Below are 18,420 nucleotides of genomic sequence, written 5' to 3'. Positions count from 1 at the left end.
CGTTCAAGTTGGGGACTTCACTCTCAGGTCTTTATATGGCTATGTAAACTACATTGTTTTGTGACAGATATATACTGTATCTTAATGATATCAAAGTGGTACTTGAATGCAATCGATATGACAGTGTTCACTCTTTGAAGTTTGGAGGGGTAAAGAAGTTGAGTAGGGCATGAATAGTTGGGTTTGGACAGGGTCAACTTTCATGCTATTGCATACTGAAATGGGTTCTTCTTACAATATGAAGAGAAATCAAAGCGTAAATATAAACCTATTCTGAATTTTGATTAACATGTCCTTCAAAAGAAAGCATTTTCTACAGCTCTGTATCCTTAGTGGTCCTAGTGTGTTTAAAAAGATTAAACATTTTTGGAGAATATATTGAGAGATATGTGCCAGTATATGTCATATTTCGAAGATTTGGTGTTTAGAATACTTTAGAATACAGGAGACTCCGTAGCTCTGCAGTTGTTGAGTCAGAGCAGTTCCTCTTTAGCTGAACAAGGTTTTTGTACGACGCTTTAACACTGTGTGAACGGAAAATAACCACCCTGCTGACAGTAGTAATCTCCTGCATCTTCAGCCTGGACTCCACTGATGGTCAGAGTGTAATGAGTATATGAACTACCAGATCCACTCCCACTGAAACGACCTGGAATCCCAGACTGACGGTTTGTACCATGATAAACCAGAAGTTTGGGAGTGTCTCCATGTGTCTGCAGGTACCACTGGAGATTATTACCAGTACTTGAACTGGCTGTACAGCTGATGGAGAGAGTCTCTCCCAGGCGAACAGACTGAGATTTAGGAGACTGAGTCAGAATTATATCTGCTGATGATTCTGAAAAATAAAATAAAAGTGAAGAAAGGCTGATTAGTAAGTAATGTTATCACAACAAATAGACATTGCTAATCTTCCAAAGCCAATTAATAAACTTCAGGCAAAACCAGATTTGTTTTTATTAATATCTTCAATATTCACAAAAGGAAATGTAATTCTGAAGCCAAACTCATCATTAATCAAAGTTGGTCAAAGTGTCTCTCACCCTGAACAAGGAGCCCCAGTGTCCCCAGCAGTAGAATCAGTGACATCATCATTGTGCTGCGTGTCAGTGGCTCTGAAAGGAGTGAACAGTCACTGATCAACACTGGGGTTTAAAAGTATGTGGAGCAGTGAGGCAGGACATATATGCAAAACACCAATATTTCATGCAAATACACTACACAGATAAAAGAAGTCAACAGTTTCCAAAGGTAGGCCTATTGTATATTACATTTGAGAATACTGAACTCATATACCACACAATATAACAACTATATCTTAAATGAGGCCTACTTTGACTCACTTACACAGTGGTTTCTGTCCATCAACAGTGGTTGTCAGTCTCAGAAGGTCAATTAAGTTTAACCGTAGAATTACTGCCTCTGTATGTTTCAAACCTTCTCAAGATGGACAGTAGTGGAGCTCTGTCTCCCTCCTTTGACCAGACTGTGTAATGGCAGTTTGTGTGATGTGTAAACTGGGTGTTTTACTATGAGTTCAAGCTCCCCCAGATCCGTATTAAATGAGAGTTACACACTCTATATATCCATAAAGTTGTTGGGAGCATATGTAGTTTACAACTTTATTTATTTTTATCCAGTTTACTTTCCATTAGTCAGCACCTATTGAAGCATTTTTTGGGGTGTGCTTCAGCTCGTGCTTTTCACCACCCTATTATAAACCCCAAAAAACTGTTTATTTTAATACAGTATCATGTTGATCTCATGGTGTGTCAATCCTTGCATCTACACTGGGGACTAAAGATAGGAGGGAGGACTGACAGTCATATCAGTCATACCTCATATGAGGTGATGAGGGCTTCTCATTCATATAGAAATATGGCCTATAGTGTTGAGTACATGGTTTACAGTATCTACTTATGTTGATGATTCAGCCTTTTCTCTCATTTTGAACCAAAAGACATGGTCCTTTAGGTGGGGATAAAGTTGTCTGTCTGTTTACATAATGTGTTACATCTGACATATCACAAGTTCTACCTTCATTTGGTCCAGAAACATTTTGTTTGGCCATGTTGACAAGTTGTCTCACTTCTTGTTGTGGCTTAGACTGAAACGGGCATTGTTGAACCCATGTTGGGCAACAGAGTGGTGTAAGGTATGAAATACATGCTTTTATTCATCTGTTTAAACAGAAATGTTGTTGGATTGATCTAATGTGTTTTTCCATGGTGCTCAATAGTACAATACCTGTCAAGATTTTGAGGCAACTTAACAAGTGTGATGAAGTAGTTTAACACTTTATGGGAAGTTGGAGCTCCTCTGAACGAAAGCAGAAGTAGCCTCTATGTAGCCAACTGTAAGAGAAATAAAACATATATTTATTAATTAATACGAAATCAATTTATTCATGCATGGGAAAGCTGGATTTTACCAATGGAGGTCAAGCTTGAATGGGTTAGATCACCAAAGGAACTAATCTAGGCTACCATATGGATACATAGAAAGTACAGGCTATACAGACAGCTTGCAGGCGGCCCAGAGTCCAGCCAGTCAGGAGAGTATTGATCCACACAGGTATCGTGGCCATGCACAAGATGACGGAGGACGCCAGGTTCAGCATGAGACACAGGGTAAAGTTTGGGCATCGGGACGAGCTGTGCAGTGTGACCACCAGAACAGCTATGTTACCAGGGAGGCCCAGCACACAGCACAGCCCCAGGACGATGTTCTAAATCAGGGGTCTAAATCCAGGGAGGTGGGGTACATGCTGGAGGTGTTGGAGGAGTTCAGGTATCTGGAAGACAGTAGACTTTTGACAACTAATTCTTTGTTTCTAAAAAAAAAATGTATACTGTTAAAACAGTCTCTACACTAGTAAACAGAGTCTGCTTGAAATCCTTGCAAGTTTATCTCTTCTCTTGATCTCATGTCATAGAGTGATAATAAGTGAAAGGTGTGGGTTAACTGCCTCTGGTCAGATTCCTCCTGATGAGCTGTGTGTGTGTTTTTTTTGCAGATTTACCCCCTTTTCTCCCCAATTTGTAGTTACAGTCTTGTCCCATCACAGCAACTCCTCTATGGACTCAGGAGAGGCGAAGGTCGAGAGCCATGCGTCCTCCAAAACACAATCCTGCCAAGCCGTACTGCTTCTTGACACACTGCTCACTTAACTCAGAAGCCAGACGCACCAATGTGTCAGAGGAAACACTGTCCAGCTGGCAACCGAGGTCAGCTTGCAGGCTCCCATTCCACCACAAGGAGTCGCTAGAGCGTGATGGGCCAAGGAAATCCAGGCCGGCCAAACTCTCACCTAACCCGGAAGATGCTGGGCCAATTGTGCGACGCCTCATGGGTCTCCCGGTCACGGCCGGCTGTGACACAGCCTGGGATCGAACCCAGGTCTGTTATGACGCCTCAATCACTGTGATGCAGTGCCTTAGACCGCTACTCCATGTTTCCACGTCATTTCAATGAAATGATGTTGAACCAACGTGGAACAAACATTGAAATGACATCTGCCCAGTGGGATGAATGCACTTTTCATTTCCTCCCTGCCACAGATTCTAGCATTAATCTACCATGACTGCTATCTTATGTTATCTTAATTTGGAAGATATTGACAATAACTGGTCATTTGTATAAAGAGTGGGAAGCGACTATGAGTTCTCATATATAGCCTACCGACATTCTCCCTTCATCTCTTCATTGACTTTCCTTCTTCTATCCTAACAAGGCAGAACACAGAAAAGAGAAAATTAGCGTGTTCGACAAGATCACTTTTGTCAAGTCCATGACCATCATTGAACACGTCTTCCAAAGTGTGTTGCATTATGGGGGGAAACATTCGTAACAACTGTATGAACTTTACAAAAACCATTTCATCAAAGGTCATGAAGTTTTGACTGTAGTCGACTGCAAGTTTCTGCAGTTCCTCCTCAGCAGTTGTAACTTGCAGCCATCACCTGCAATGCGGGAGACTCTATTGTCTACCAATCATTAGGGTGTTTTTGTTTGACCCACGTGAAAGTGACCAAAGACATGATTGAAACAGATTTGCCACAAATCATGTACACAGTGGATATGTACAAATAAATGTGATACTTGAGTCCCTCTTTCACCAATTGATTGTTCAATGTTCACACATCTTTTCAGTTTGTGAGTGTGTGATATGGGGGCTGGAGACATGCTGACTTCAACTGTCGCAGAGGCACCTCCCACAACTTCCCTCCTTGGGTTTGTTCTGTCACGCCTGCTCCCGCTCTCCTTCTCTGGCGCTCGAGGGCGCCAGGCCTTTCATTACGCACACCGGTCACCATCATTACGCGCATCAGCGCTCATTGTACTCACCTGGACTCCTTCACGTTTTGATTGCCTTGCCTATATCTGTCTGTTTCCTCTCTTTCGTCCCCGTCTCAGCATTATTGTCGTTTCCGTTTTCTGTTCCTGTCCGTGGTTATTAAATGTTCACTCCCTGTACCTGCTTCTCATCTCCAGCTTCGATCCTTACATGTTCGACATTGCAGCAGAATGTGCAGGCCAATGCCGACTGACAGATCTACAAATCACCTTCCACTGAGTGTACAAAACATTAAGGACACCTCCTCTTTCCATGACAAGGACTGAACAGGTGAATCTAGGTGAACGCTATGCTATGATCCTTTATTGATGTCACTTGTCAAATCCACTTCAATCCGTGTAGATGAAGCGGAGGACACAGGTTAAAGAAGCATTTTTAAGCCTTGAGACAACTGAGACATGGATTGTGTATTATGTGCCATTCAGAAGGTGAATGGGCAAAACAAAAGATTGAATCTCCTTTGAATGGGGTATGGTAGGTAGTAGGTGCCAGGCACACCGGTTTATATTAAGAACTGCAACGTTGCTGGGTTTTTCATGCTCAACTTTTGTTTCAAGAATGGTCCACCGCTCAAAGGACATGCAGCTAACTTGACTCAACTGTGACAAGAATTGGAGTCAACATGGGCCAGCATCCTTGTGGAACACTTTCAACACCTTGTAGAGTCCATGCCCTGACGAATTGAGGCTGGGCTGTTCTGAGGGCAAGAGATTGGTAGCTAATTATGAGGATGGGAGATTGAGAACCTTTCTAGCTGGCTAGCTAAAGCCAACCTGATAAAATTGCTAGGTGGCGAGTATTACAAAGAATCAACAAAACATGTCCGTTGAATTTATTCATGAAGAATGAATCAAAAGGCTACATAGCTTGATCAAATTCATTCACAAACACACCTTCTGCGTGTCCCGCCCATAACCGGCATCTAAAATATATCAGACACTGACGATACTGTTTGAACGAACTAGAGTATCTAACGTCCTGCCTAGCATATGTTTGCTCCGTGGAGCAGGTACCACTTACTAGGGAGAATGTTCCAGAGAGTGTGACTCTTCCGCAAAATACCGCTGACAGATCTTTTTATTAGTAATAATGTAAAAAATGTGGACTTGTGTGACTTTTTCCACATTTTGTTGTGTAACAAGATGGGATTCTAATGAATTTAATTGTCATATTTTTGTCAACTATCTAAGTTCAAAACTGTAACTACTTAAAGGCCACTCAGAAACATTCAATGTCATCTTGGTAAGGAACTCCAGTGTATATTTGGTCTTGTGTTTTAAGTTATTGTCCTGCTGAAAGATGAATTTGTCTCCCAGTTTCTGGTGGAAAGCAGACTGAACCAACTTTTCCTCTAAGATTTTCCTGTGCTTAGCTCTATTCCATTTAATTTATCCCCCAAAAAACTCCAGAGTCCTTGCCGATGACAAGCATACCCATAACATGATGTAGCCTCCACCATGCTTGAAAATATGAAGAGTGGTACTCAGTGATGTGTTTTATTGGATTTGGCCCAAACATAACACTTTGTATTCAGGACATAAAGGTAATTTCTCTGCCACATTTTTGCAGTTTTACTTTAGTGCCTTATTGCAAACAGGATGAATGTTTTGGAATATTTGTATTCTGCACAGGCTTCCTTATTTTCACTCTGTCATGTAGGTTAGTACTGTATTGAGGAGTAACTACCGTATAATGTTGTTGATCCATGCTCAGTATTCTCCTATCACAGCCATCACACTCTGTAACTTTCTTAAAAAGTCCCCATTCGATTCAGGCTGTTAGACAACAACATTTGGAAAAAGTCAACGGGTGTGAATACTTTCTGAAGGCACTGTATATCTACATAGTCCACAGCCGTTTTCAAAATGTTGAAAGTTCAATGGGGAACATGAATGTGTCCAGTCTACTGGAGCTCCAGAGTGTACCAGTAGGGGGCATCAGTTACAATGCAGAATTCAGTGATCAGTTCCATGCCTCTGTTACCATTCCCCTCTGTGTCTGTCTGGAGGTTTTTGAACAGCCAGTCAATCAGACTCTATCACTGTGGTGGACTTTTGGTGGAGGGACCAAACTGAGTGTTGGCAGTAAGTATTCAGTTCTAGATCTTGACCTCTGATATCAAAATCCCAATTAATTTTCTTAACAGTATTACAACTCCCTTAAATAGAAAGTAGACATGTATATTTATTTTTGGAGAATTTGTTTTGCATTTATTTTCCTTAAAATAAATTTAGTTAAATCAAAATGCCTATTCAAGATGTAATATATCAAACAAGGTTATACAGTGTGTATTCATTTGGAACAGGGATACTGTTCAAATCAGAGTGGTTTAGATAAATGTAGTTTTACAAAGAGCAAAAGCAGTGTCTCTATAGTGTCAGAGGTTTTTGTACGGCCGCTGAATGAGATTGTATCACTGTGGTACACTTTTGGTGGAGGCACTAGACTGGATATTGGAAGTAAGTTTACCTACCTCTAATAAAGAAAATGTTCTGACCTTGCATATAGATGCATTGATCTTGTGAGAGAAGAAACTAAGATTAAAATTGAAATAAATGCTATGCATAGTTATGTTTTTGGTAAAAGAGTTATTCTCTTCATAGGAGTCCACATTTGTGTAAAAATATATTTTGGTTAAACCTCAAATTTGAAGCTATTATTTTTGGTTAACAGACCCATTCTCGTAAATAATATCACTATTCATTTTATTTAAATGTGTCTTTTAAATGTATATAATTGTTGTAAGATGGTTAAATTCAACATAAATTTACTCCTTCAGCATTCAGCTGCAAAGTTTTGCTTCGCTTTGCTATCTATTTGCTATTTACTATTTTGCTATCTTATTTGATCTCATTTGCTGTTTTATTTGCTATTTGCTATCTATTTGCTATCTATTGAAAAGACTTGCTATCTTGCGAAGTCCAGCTTTCTGCTGTTCATATGAATATAGATTTATTTTCAATTTGATACAAAATCTTGTAAATTACACATAACTTTATTCATTTTCTTTCGATAAATTAAAACTTAAATGTTTTAGTGTGTCTTTTAAATTAAATGTATATCATTGTTAGATGTTTACAGTCAACTGGAATTCATTTCTTCAGCATAGGCTTATCAACCAATTTTAATTGAATTCATAATTTAAGAATTGTTCATACATTCTGTGAAATGTTCTTTAAAATAATAATAATAATAATTAATAATGAAATGCAGTTTGATTCCTAGGAGTTTAATCCATTACAATAAGGGAGGAGTATACTGAAATGCACTATTGTAAAGTGGTTGTTCTACTGGATATCATAAGGTGAATGCACCAATTTGTAAGTCGCTCTGGATAAGGCGTCTGCTAAATGACTTAAATGTAAATGTAAATGTAAATATTTCACATTTTAAATAGTTACACTTTGAAGATAGTTGAATGTATTTTCAGTCATCTCATGTAGTTATAATATGCTTCAGTAGCTAGTCAAAGGGAAGTGAAAGAGTGACATAAAGACTGATAAACCAGCTGTCTGTTTGTTTGAGGAACAGAAACCTACTGATGGACAAAGCCTTCATTTACAGCTAAGATGTTAAACTGCTGCATCATTATTGTCGTATCAGTCTGGTGATTGATTGATAGTTCCCCTCTCCATAACTTCCCACCTTTCTTTTAGGTGATGTTCGTCCCACCCTGACAGTCCTGCCCCCCTCCAGTGTGGAGCTGCAGCAGGGGAAGGCCACTCTCATGTGCCTGGCCAACAAGGGCTTCCCCTCAGACTGGAAGCTGAGTTGGAAGGTGGACGGTAGCAGCAGCAGTAACACCTGGGAGGTGACCGGGAGCCCCGGGGTCCAGGAGAAGGATGGTCACTACAGCTGGAGCAGCACCCTGACCCTCCCTGTTGACCAGTGGAAGAAGGTGGGCTCTGTGGTCTGTGAGGCCACCCAGGGCTCCCAGTCTCCACTCTCTGAGACACTGAGGAGAGACCAGTGTTCTGATTAATGAGCTCCCCCCTCTGACTCCACTGTTTTTACTCTGCACCTCTCCTTCTTACTGTTCCAGCAATACAAGCACACTGGTCTAATGCTGGGCTGGATCCTGTGTGGGAATCCTTCCTCCAGCTGGAGCTTTTAGCATAGTGGAACAAACACCAGAATATATGTCTGATTCTGATGTCAAATAGATCTGCTTGGCTTTCATATCACATGTGTTCTGAACCTTATTACTGTAAGGCTGTTGGTTCTGACATGTTGAGATAATAAAGACATTCAATATTTTAAATGGTTTGCCTGGATATCATTATTTAATGACTTTTACCATTAGACATTGAGATCTTTTTGATTTATTGCATTTTATAAGGAATGTCGATCTCTCTACCCTGGAAAGTTATTTTCCTAATACATTTTACTCAATCAACCTCTCTCAATGAATGTTTGGCTGATTTGGTACCAGTCCAAAGGATATCTACAGTGATACTAATACTGAAGCCATGTTCTCTAGACTCCCCAGACTTTATGATGTTACCAGAGCCATGTATTAGAGAGGACATTGAGGTTTCTGCATTATGATGTATTTACATGACACTTCAACATTCTGTGGCAGACATAGTAGCTCCCCATTAACATTACAACAATGCTGTGTAACTGAATGTCTAGAATTAGAACAATATTACAAACTCTAAAAGTTGGCCTAACTCTCTAAATGTATGACTCTAGATGTTACCAATACTGAAGCCATGTGCTCCAAGCTCAATGGAACTCTCTGTGAACAGGTGAACATCTGGCCATGGTACTGCTCTATTCTGGGAGTGTTGTGGTCACCCTGCCCATGTAAATCTGAGTTTCAACCCCACCAGAGTTCACAATCACTCAGCCTCAAATCCTCTGGGACTGGGGCATCTGTGTGTCTGACTAAAGAACTGAACATGGGCTGGGGAAGCAGACTTTTCACTGGACTTTGCATAACGTTCAAATCGGGGAATTCACAGTCTTTTTATGGCTTTGTATACAGTATGTGGACTACATTCATTTGTGACATATGAAAAGTAATACTATTAAAGTAGTACTTCTTGAATGGAATCAATATGACTGTATTCACTCTTTCAAGGTTGGAGGGGTATAGAAGTTGAGCAGGGCATGAATAGTTGGGTTCGGACAGGGTCGATATTCATGCTGTTGTGGAATGAAATGAGTGCTTATTACAATATCAAGATAAATCAAAGCGTGAAAAAAATCTAAACCAATTCTGAATTTTGTTCAACATGTCTTTCAAAAGAAAACATTTTCTATTTCTTCTCTGTATCCTTAGTGGTCCCAGCGAGTTTAACAAAAATTTAACATTTTTGCTGAATATATTGAGAGATATGTACAGTATCATAGTCCATAGACAAGTCTAATCAATTACATTATTGTAGTTTCATATTTTGATTATTTGGTGTTTTGAATACTTTATAATACGGGAGACTCTGTAGCTCTGCAGCTGTTGAGTCAGAGCAGTTCCTCTTTAGCTGAAGGAGGTTTTTGTACGATGCTCTAACACTGTGTGAACGGATAACTGTTACTCTGCTGACAGTAGTAATCTCCTGCATCTTCAGCCTGGACTCCACTGATGGTCAGAGTGTAATGAGTATATGAACTACCAGATCCACTCCCACTGAAACGACCTGGAATCCCAGACTGACGGTTTGTAGCATAATAAACCAGGAGTTTAGGAGCTTCTCCAGGTTTCTGTAGGTACCAGTGGAGATAATCAGCAGTACTTGAACTGGCTGTACAGCTGATAGAGACAGTCTTTCCTGGACTAACAGACTGAGATTTAGGAGACTGAGTCAGAATTATATCTGCTGCTGATTCTGAAAAATAAAACAAAAGTGAAGAATGACTGATTAGTAAGTAAGGTTATCACAACAAATAGACATTGCTAATCTTCCAAAGCCTATCATGAAACTTCAGGCAAAACCAGATGATTTATTTGTATCCTTATCTGCAATATTCACAAACTAAGTTTAATTCTGAAGCCAAACTCATCATGAATCACAGTTAGTCAAAGTGTCTCTCACCCTGAACAAGGAGCCCCAGTGTCCCCAGCAGTAGAATCAGTGACATCATCATTGTGCTGCGTGTCAGTGGCTCTGAAAGGAGTGAACAGTCACTGATCAACACGGGTTTTAAAGTACGTGGAGCAGTGAGGCAGGACAGCTATGCAAAGCTTTCATATTTTTCACAAATACACACACCGTGCACATGCACACACACACACAGAGATAAATGAAGTTTGCAGTTTCCAAAGGTATGCCTACTATATATCAAATTTGAGAATACTAAAATAAAAAACTACAGATTTTAACAACTATGTCTTAAATGAGGCCTAGTTTGACCGACTGACTCAGTGGTTTATGTCCCTCAACAGTGGTTGTCAGTCTCAGGAGAAGGTAAATAACATTTTAAACGGCAATAACAAAGTATTTTTAACGTCCCTGTTTCGGTAAAAAGCTGTGGGATGTGGCTGGAGAAATGTAACCACTCTCAAATTCATCGACAGGGAAGTCCAGTAAGGACTGGACTTCCATGACACTAAAATTATAATACAATTATATTTTTTTAGGCTATATGGTGTTGGTTGACATTTAATTTGTTTAGAAACATTGGAGTCCAACAAGCTTATATTTTCCATTTTGATGGTGTATGACATTTAAACGAAGCTCATGAGGCATTTATAAGTTACACTATATTCTTCAAGAATCAATGGGAACATTTAATGAATTTATGAGTACAAAATAAATGTAGCAACTGCTGATTGCCCTTTTAAAAGTAGAACATCTTCTTCTGTATCCTTCAGACCTTCTAATGGTGGACAGTACTGGTGTTCTGTCGCCCTGCTCTGACCACAGTGTGTAATGGCAGTCTGTATGATGAGTAGAGTGGTGTTCTAATTAAAGGGGAACTTCACTCAAAAACTATCTTTTGGAAAAAATTTCATCAGTCCACTGTTGACACAGTCCCAAAATGTACTGCATGTCAGTAGTCAAGTTGTCAAAATCATGGACTTTAAGAAGAAAAGTGTCTCCAGCCTCATCATCATGATGCTTGGCAGTGTTGGTAACTTCTTCTTGCGGTTTAGACTGAATCTGACATGGTTGAACCCATGTTGGGCATCAGACTGGTGAAAGGTTTGAAATGCATCCTTTTGTTGATCTATTCAGGCACAAATGTTGTTGCATAGATCTTGAGTGTGTTTTTCCATTGTGCTCAATACTAAAATACCTGTCAAGATTTTGACATAGAATGAGGCAACTTCACAAGTATGATGAAATAGTCCAACACCTTATGGGATGTTGGGGCTCCTCTGAACCAAAGCAGAAGTAGATGTACTATAAGAGAAACAACAAATCAATGTATTCATGAAAACAAAATCAATGTATTTATGCATTTGAAAGCTGACAGATGTAATAGAATTTAGGATTTGACCAATGGAGGCCATACTCGAAGGGAGATAGACCACCAAAGGAACTAATCTCGGCTATCCTATGATTATAGGCTATACAGATCCAGAGTCAGCAACCCAAAAAGTGGGGTTTGTTGAGGACAAAATAGAAAAATTGTCTGCTCTAAAAACCAAACCAAAACACTGTACGTTTTTTTTAATTTTGTGAGTATCCTAATTTGTTACGGTTAGGGTTAAGGGGTTTGGTTATGGGTAGGGTGAGGGTTAGAGTTATGGGTTGGCATGCCCGCCACATCCCTTTAGTCAAACCTGCAGAGACCGACTTCAGACAGACACAGCACCATTCCGGCGATGTCCACCACGCTGATGGATCACAGGGATCCAGAGGATGAAGAAAGGCAACCACTACACTGGTGATCTGCTGCGTCAACTTGGTTCAGCAGCCCGTGGAGGCAGCAGTAAGATGTGACCTGCACAGAGAATGGGATCATGAACCCCAGCCCGTGTCTCGGCGGCACTCATCGCCCACTTCACGAGTGGTCACAGCGGGGGCAGTCAGGCCGCATGCAAGCCCCCACAGGGCCAGGAGCAGTGCCACCTCCCCCTTGCGCACCAGCCGGTTCCACATCTGCGGGTAGAGCACCTGGAGATACAAATAGCATGTTAGCATACAGGCTGAGGGAGAGCAGGATGGTGGCTAGATTGCAGAGTCCAGCCGTCCAGGAGAGTATAGATCCACACAGGTATCGTGGAAAATAATGCTACTGATACATTTCAGTTAATGAACCTCTCTGAATGAATGCTTGGATGATTGGGCCAAAACCGTGTGCTCTAAACCCATTGGTCTTCATGATGTTACTAATACTGAAACCATGTGTTCTAAACCCACTGGTCTTCATGATGTTACTAATACTGAAACCATGTGTTCTAAACTCACTGGTCTTCATGATGTTACTAATACTGAAGCCATGTGTTCTAAACCCACTGGTCTTCATGATGTTACTAATACTGAAACCATGTGTTCTAAACCCACTGGTCTTCATGATGTTACTAATACGAACATTGTGAAACATCCCACTGGTCATCATGATGTTACTAATACTGAAACCATGTGTTCTAAACCCCACTGGTCATCATGATGTTACTAAACCTGAAACCATGTGTTCTAAACCCGTGTCTTCATGATGTTACTAATACCTGAAGCCATGTGCTCCTAAGCTCACTGGAACTCTCTGTGAACAGGTGGAACATCTGGCCATGGTACTGCTCTATTCTTGGGAGTGTTGTGGTCACCCTGCCCATGCAAATCTGAGTTTTAACCCCACCAGAGGCTCACAATCCCTCAGCCTAACCTGGGACTGGGGCATCTGTGTGTGTCTGACTAAAGAACTGAACATGGGCTGGGGAAGCAGACTTACACGCTGGACTTTGCATAACGTTCAAATCGGGGAATTCAGCTTTTATGGCTTTGTATACAGTATGTGGACTACATTTATTTGTGATATACTGTATAATACTATTAAAGTAGTATTTCTTTAGGCAGAATCGATGACTGTATTCACTCTTTCAAGTTTGGATGAGTATAGAAGTTGAGTAGAGCATGAATAGTTGGGTTCAGACAGGGTCAACATTCATGCTGTTGTGTAATGAAATGGGTTCTTCTTACAATATGAAGAGAAATCGAAGAGTTTAAACCTAAACCTATTCTGATCTTTGCTTAACATCTCCTTATAAAGAAAGCATTTTCTACAGCTCTGTATCCTTAGTGGTCCCAATGTGTTTACAAAGATTTAACATATTTGGAGAATATATTGAGAGATATGTACCAGTATGTGTCATATTTAGAAGAATTGGTCTTTAGAACACTTCAGAATACAGGAGACTCCGTAGCTCTGCAGCTGTTGAGTCAGAGCAGTTCCTCTTTAGCTGAAGGAGGTTTTTGTACGACGCTCTAACACTGTGTGAACGGAGAGCTGTAACCACCTGCTGACAGTAGTATCTCCTGCATCTTCAGCCTGGACTCCACTGATGGTCAGAGTGTAATGAGTATATGAACTACCAGATCCACTCCCACTGAAACGACCTGGAATACCCAGACTGACGGTTTGTAGTAGAATAAACCAGGAGTTTAGGAGTGTCTCCAGGTTTCTGCAGGTACCAGTGGAGATTATTACCAGTACTTGAACTGGCTGTACAGCTGATGGAGAGAGTCTCTCCCAGGCTCTCCAGGAACAGACTGAGATTTAGGAGACTGAGTCAGAATTATATCTGCTGGATGATTCTGAAAAATAAAAATAAAAGTGAAGAAAGGCTGATTGGTAATGTTATCACAACAAATAGACATTGCTAATCTTCCAAAGCCAATTAATAAACTTCAGGCAAAACCAGATTTTGTTTTATTATCATCTTCTTAATATTCACAAAGGAAATGTAATTCTGAAGCCAAACTCATCATTAATCAAAGTTGGTCAAAGTGTTTCACTCCTGAACAAGGAGCCCCATTAGCAGTAGAATCAGTGACATCATCATTGTGCTGCGTGTAGTGGTTCTGAAAGGAGTGAACAGTCACCGACTTCAACACTGAGGTTTTAAAAGCATGTGGAGCAATGAAGCAGGACAGATATGCAAAACCCCAATATTTCACACAAAATATCAGATAAAGAAGTCAACAGTTTCCAAAGGTAGGCCTATTGTATATTACATTTGAGAATACTGAAATCATATACCACACAAAATAGCAACTATATCTTAAATGAGGCCTACTTTGACTCACTTACACAGTGGTTTATGTCCATCAACAGTGGTTGTCAGTCTCAGAAGGTCAATTAAGTTTAACAGTAGAATTACTACCTCGTTATGTTTCCAACCTTCTCAAGATGGACAGTAGTGGAGCTCTGTCTCCCTCCTCTGACCAGACTGTGTAATGGCAGTTTGTGTGATGTGTAGACTGGGTGTTTTACTATAAGTTCAAGCTCCGCCAGATCCGTATGAAATGAGAGTTACACACTCTATATATCCATTCAGTTGTTGGGAGCATATGTAGTTTACAACTTTATTTATTTTTATCCAGTTTACTTTCCATTAGTCAGCACCTATTCAAAAAAAATTGGGGTGTGCTTCAGCTCGTGCTTTTCACCACCCTATCATAAACCCCAAAAACTGTTTATAGTTTCAAAATATGTTTTAAACTACAGTATCATGTTGATCTCATGGTGTGTCAATCCTTGCATCTACACTGGGGACTAAAGATAGGAGGGAGGACTGACAGTCATATCAGTCATACCTCATATGAGGTGATGAGGGCTTCTTTTTTATATAGAAATATGGCCTATAGTGTTGAGTACATGGTTTACAGTATCGATTTATGTTGATGATTCAGCCTTTTCTCTCATTTTGAACCAAAAGACATGGTCCTTTAGGTGGGGATAAAGTTGTCTGTCTGTTTACATAATGTGTTACATCTGACATATCTCAAGTTCTACCTTCATTTGGTCCAGAAACATTTTGTTTGACTATGTTGACAAGTTGTCTCACTTCTTGTTGTGGCTTAGACTGAAACGGGCATTGTTGAACCCATGTTGGGCAACAGAGTGGTGTAAGGTATGAAATTCATGCTTTTATTCATCTGTTTAAGCAGAAATGTTGTTGGATTGATCTAATGTGTTTTTCCATGCTGCTCAATAGTACAATACCTGTCAAGATTTTGAGGCAACTTAACAAGTGTGATGAAGTAGTTTAACACTTTATGGGAAGTTGGAGCTCGTTTGAACGAAAGCAGAAGTAGCCTCTATGTAGCCAACTGTAAGAGAAATAAATCATCTATTTATTAATTAATACGAAATCAATTTATTCATGCATGGGAAAGCTGGATTTTACCAATGGAGGTCAAGCTTGAATGGGTTAGATCACCAAAGGAACTAATCTAGGCTACCATATGGATACATAGAAAGTACAGGCTATACAGACAGCTTGCAGGCGGCCCAGAGTCCAGCCAGTCAGGAGAGTATTGATCCACACAGGTATCGTGGCCATGCACAAGATGACGGAGGATACCAGGTTCAGCATGAGACACAGGGTAAAGTTTGGGCATCGGGACGAGCTGCTCAGTGTTACCACCAGAACAGCTATGTTACCAGGGAGGCCCAGCACACAGCACAGCCCAAGGACGATGCTCTAAATCAGGGGGCCTAAATCCAGGGAGCTGGGGTCCATGCTGGAGGTGTTGGAGGATTTCAGGTGCTGCAAGGTCGATGAAAGATAAGAGATCTAAGACCTATCTGGAAGACAGTAGACTTTAGACATTTAATTCTTTGTTTCTAAAAAAATGTATACTGTTAAAACAGTCTCTACACTAGTAAACAGAGTGAATGAAATCCTCACAAGTTCATGTCATAGAGTGATAATAAGTGAAAGGTGTGGGTTAACTGCCTCTGGTCAGCTTCCTCCTGATGAGCTGTGTGTGTGTTTTTTTCTCAGATTTACCCCCTTTTCTCCCCAATTTGTAGTTACAGTCTGGTCCCATCGCAGCAACTCCCCATGGACTCAGGAGAGGTGTAGGTCGAGAGCCATGCGTCCTCCGAAACACAATCCTGCCAAGTCGCACTGCTTCTTGACACTGTTCGTTTAATCGAACCCAGGTCTGTAATGAACCCTGGGATCGAACCCAGGTCTGTAATGAACCCTGGGATCAAACCCAGGTCTGTAATGAACCCTGGAATCGAACCCAGGTCTGTAATGAACCCTGGGATCGAACCCAGGTCTGTAATGAACCCTGGGATCGAACCCAGGTCTGTAATGAACCCTGGGATCGAACCCAGGTCTGTCATGACGCCTCAATCCCTGCGATGCAGCGCCTTAGACTGCTACTCCACGTTTCCACGTCATTTCAATGAAATTATGTTGAACCAACGTGGAACAGACATTGAAATGACATCTGCCCAGGGAGATGATTGTACTTTTAATTTCCTCCCTGCCACAGATTCTAGCATAAATCTACCATGACTGCTATCTTATGTTATCTTAATTTGGAAGATATTGACAATAACTGGTAATTTGTATAAAGAGTGGGAAGCGACTATGAGTTCTCATATATAGCCTACCGACATTCTCCCTTCATCTCTTCATTGACTTTCCTTCTTCTATTTATTCTCTCCTTTGTTTCTTGATTGAGTTAGTTTCACTGTCCAAATATTATCTTTTATCAGTTGAAACCTCAACCTTTACAGTAACTGTCAACATCTCAAACATTCTTTCCAACCGTAATTCACAGTCCTTATAAAGTCTCACTGAGTCTTTGTAAACTTGATCAGATCCACAGATGACTGATTATACAATGTGGATGGGTGGGTCTGTCAATACTATTCGCAGTCAATCTAGATTCTAGACTCATCTATTCCTTCTAAACTAACAAGGCAGAAGACAGAAAAGAGAAAATGAGCGCGTTCGACAAGATCACTTTAGTCAAGTCCATGACCATCATTGAACACGTCTTCCAAAGTGTGTTGCATTATTGGGGGGGGGGGGATTCTGACTTGAGCCTACATAACAACTGCATGAACTTTACAAAACCATTTCATCAAAGGTCATGAAGTTTTGATTGTAGTCGACTGCAAGTTTCTGCAGTTCCTCCTCACCAGTTGTAACTTGCAGACATCACCTGCAATGCGGGAGACTCTTTTGTCTACCAATCATTAGGGTGTTTTTGTTTGACCCACGTGAAAGTGACCAAAGACATGATTGAAACAGATTTGCCACAAATCATGTACACAGTGGATATGTACAAATAAATGTGATACTTGAGTCCCTCTCTCACCAATTGATTGTTCAATGTTCACACATCTTTTCAGTTTGTGAGTGTGGGATATGGGGGTTGGAGACATGCTTACTTCAACTGTCGCAGAGGCACCTCCCACAACTTCCCTCCTTGGGTTTGTTCTGTCACGCCTGCTCCCGCTCTCCTTCTCTGGCTCTCGAGGGCGCCAGGCCTTTCATTACGCGCACCGGTCACCATCATTACGCGCATCAGCGCTCATTGTACTCACCTGGACTCCTTCACGTTTTGATTGCCTTCCCTATATCTGTCTGTTTCCTCTCTTTCGTCCCCGTGTCAACATTATTGTCGTTTCCATTTTATGTTCCTGTCCGTGGTTATTAAATGTTCACTCCCTGTACCTGCTTCTCATCTCCAGCGTCGATCCTTACATGTTCGACATTGCAGCAGACAGTGCAGGCCAATGCCGACTGACAGGTCTACAAATCACCTTCCACTGAGTGTACAAAACATTAAGGACACCTGCTCTTCCATGACAAGGACTGAACAGGTGAATCTAGGTGAATGCTATGCTATGATCCTTTATTGATATCACTTGTTAAATCCACTTCAATCCGTGTAGATGAAGGGGAGGACACAGGTTAAAGAAGCATTTTTATGCCTTGAGACAATTGAGACATGGATTGTGTATTATGTGCCATTCAGAAAGTGAATGGGCAAAACAAAAGATTGTATCGCCTTTGAATGGGGTATGGTAGGTTGTAGGTGCCAGGCACACCGGTTTATATTAAGAACTGTAACGTTGCTGGGTTTTTCATGCTCAACTTTTGTTTCAAGAATGGTCCACCACTCAAAGGACATCCAGTTAAC

The 18,420-nt window shown here is 40.8% G+C and overlaps 1 gene segment (V, D, J or C); it reads left to right on the top strand.

Annotated features, from left to right (window-relative positions):
- The window catches only part of LOC106588304 (Ig kappa chain V region Mem5-like), a 29,167-nt gene extending 20,549 nt beyond the window's left edge, over nucleotides 1–8,618 (top strand). Inside the window, 1 exon segment of the V gene segment in view lies at nucleotides 8,014–8,618. Within this exon segment, the coding sequence occupies nucleotides 8,014–8,339 (326 nt within the window).
- The last annotated feature ends 9,802 nt before the right edge of the window (nucleotides 8,619–18,420 follow it).

This window comes from Salmo salar, chromosome ssa27 (genome assembly GCF_905237065.1).
Source record: "Salmo salar chromosome ssa27, Ssal_v3.1, whole genome shotgun sequence".
NCBI lineage: Eukaryota > Metazoa > Chordata > Actinopteri > Salmoniformes > Salmonidae > Salmo > Salmo salar.
This window is presented reverse-complemented; position numbering and strand designations above follow the sequence as displayed.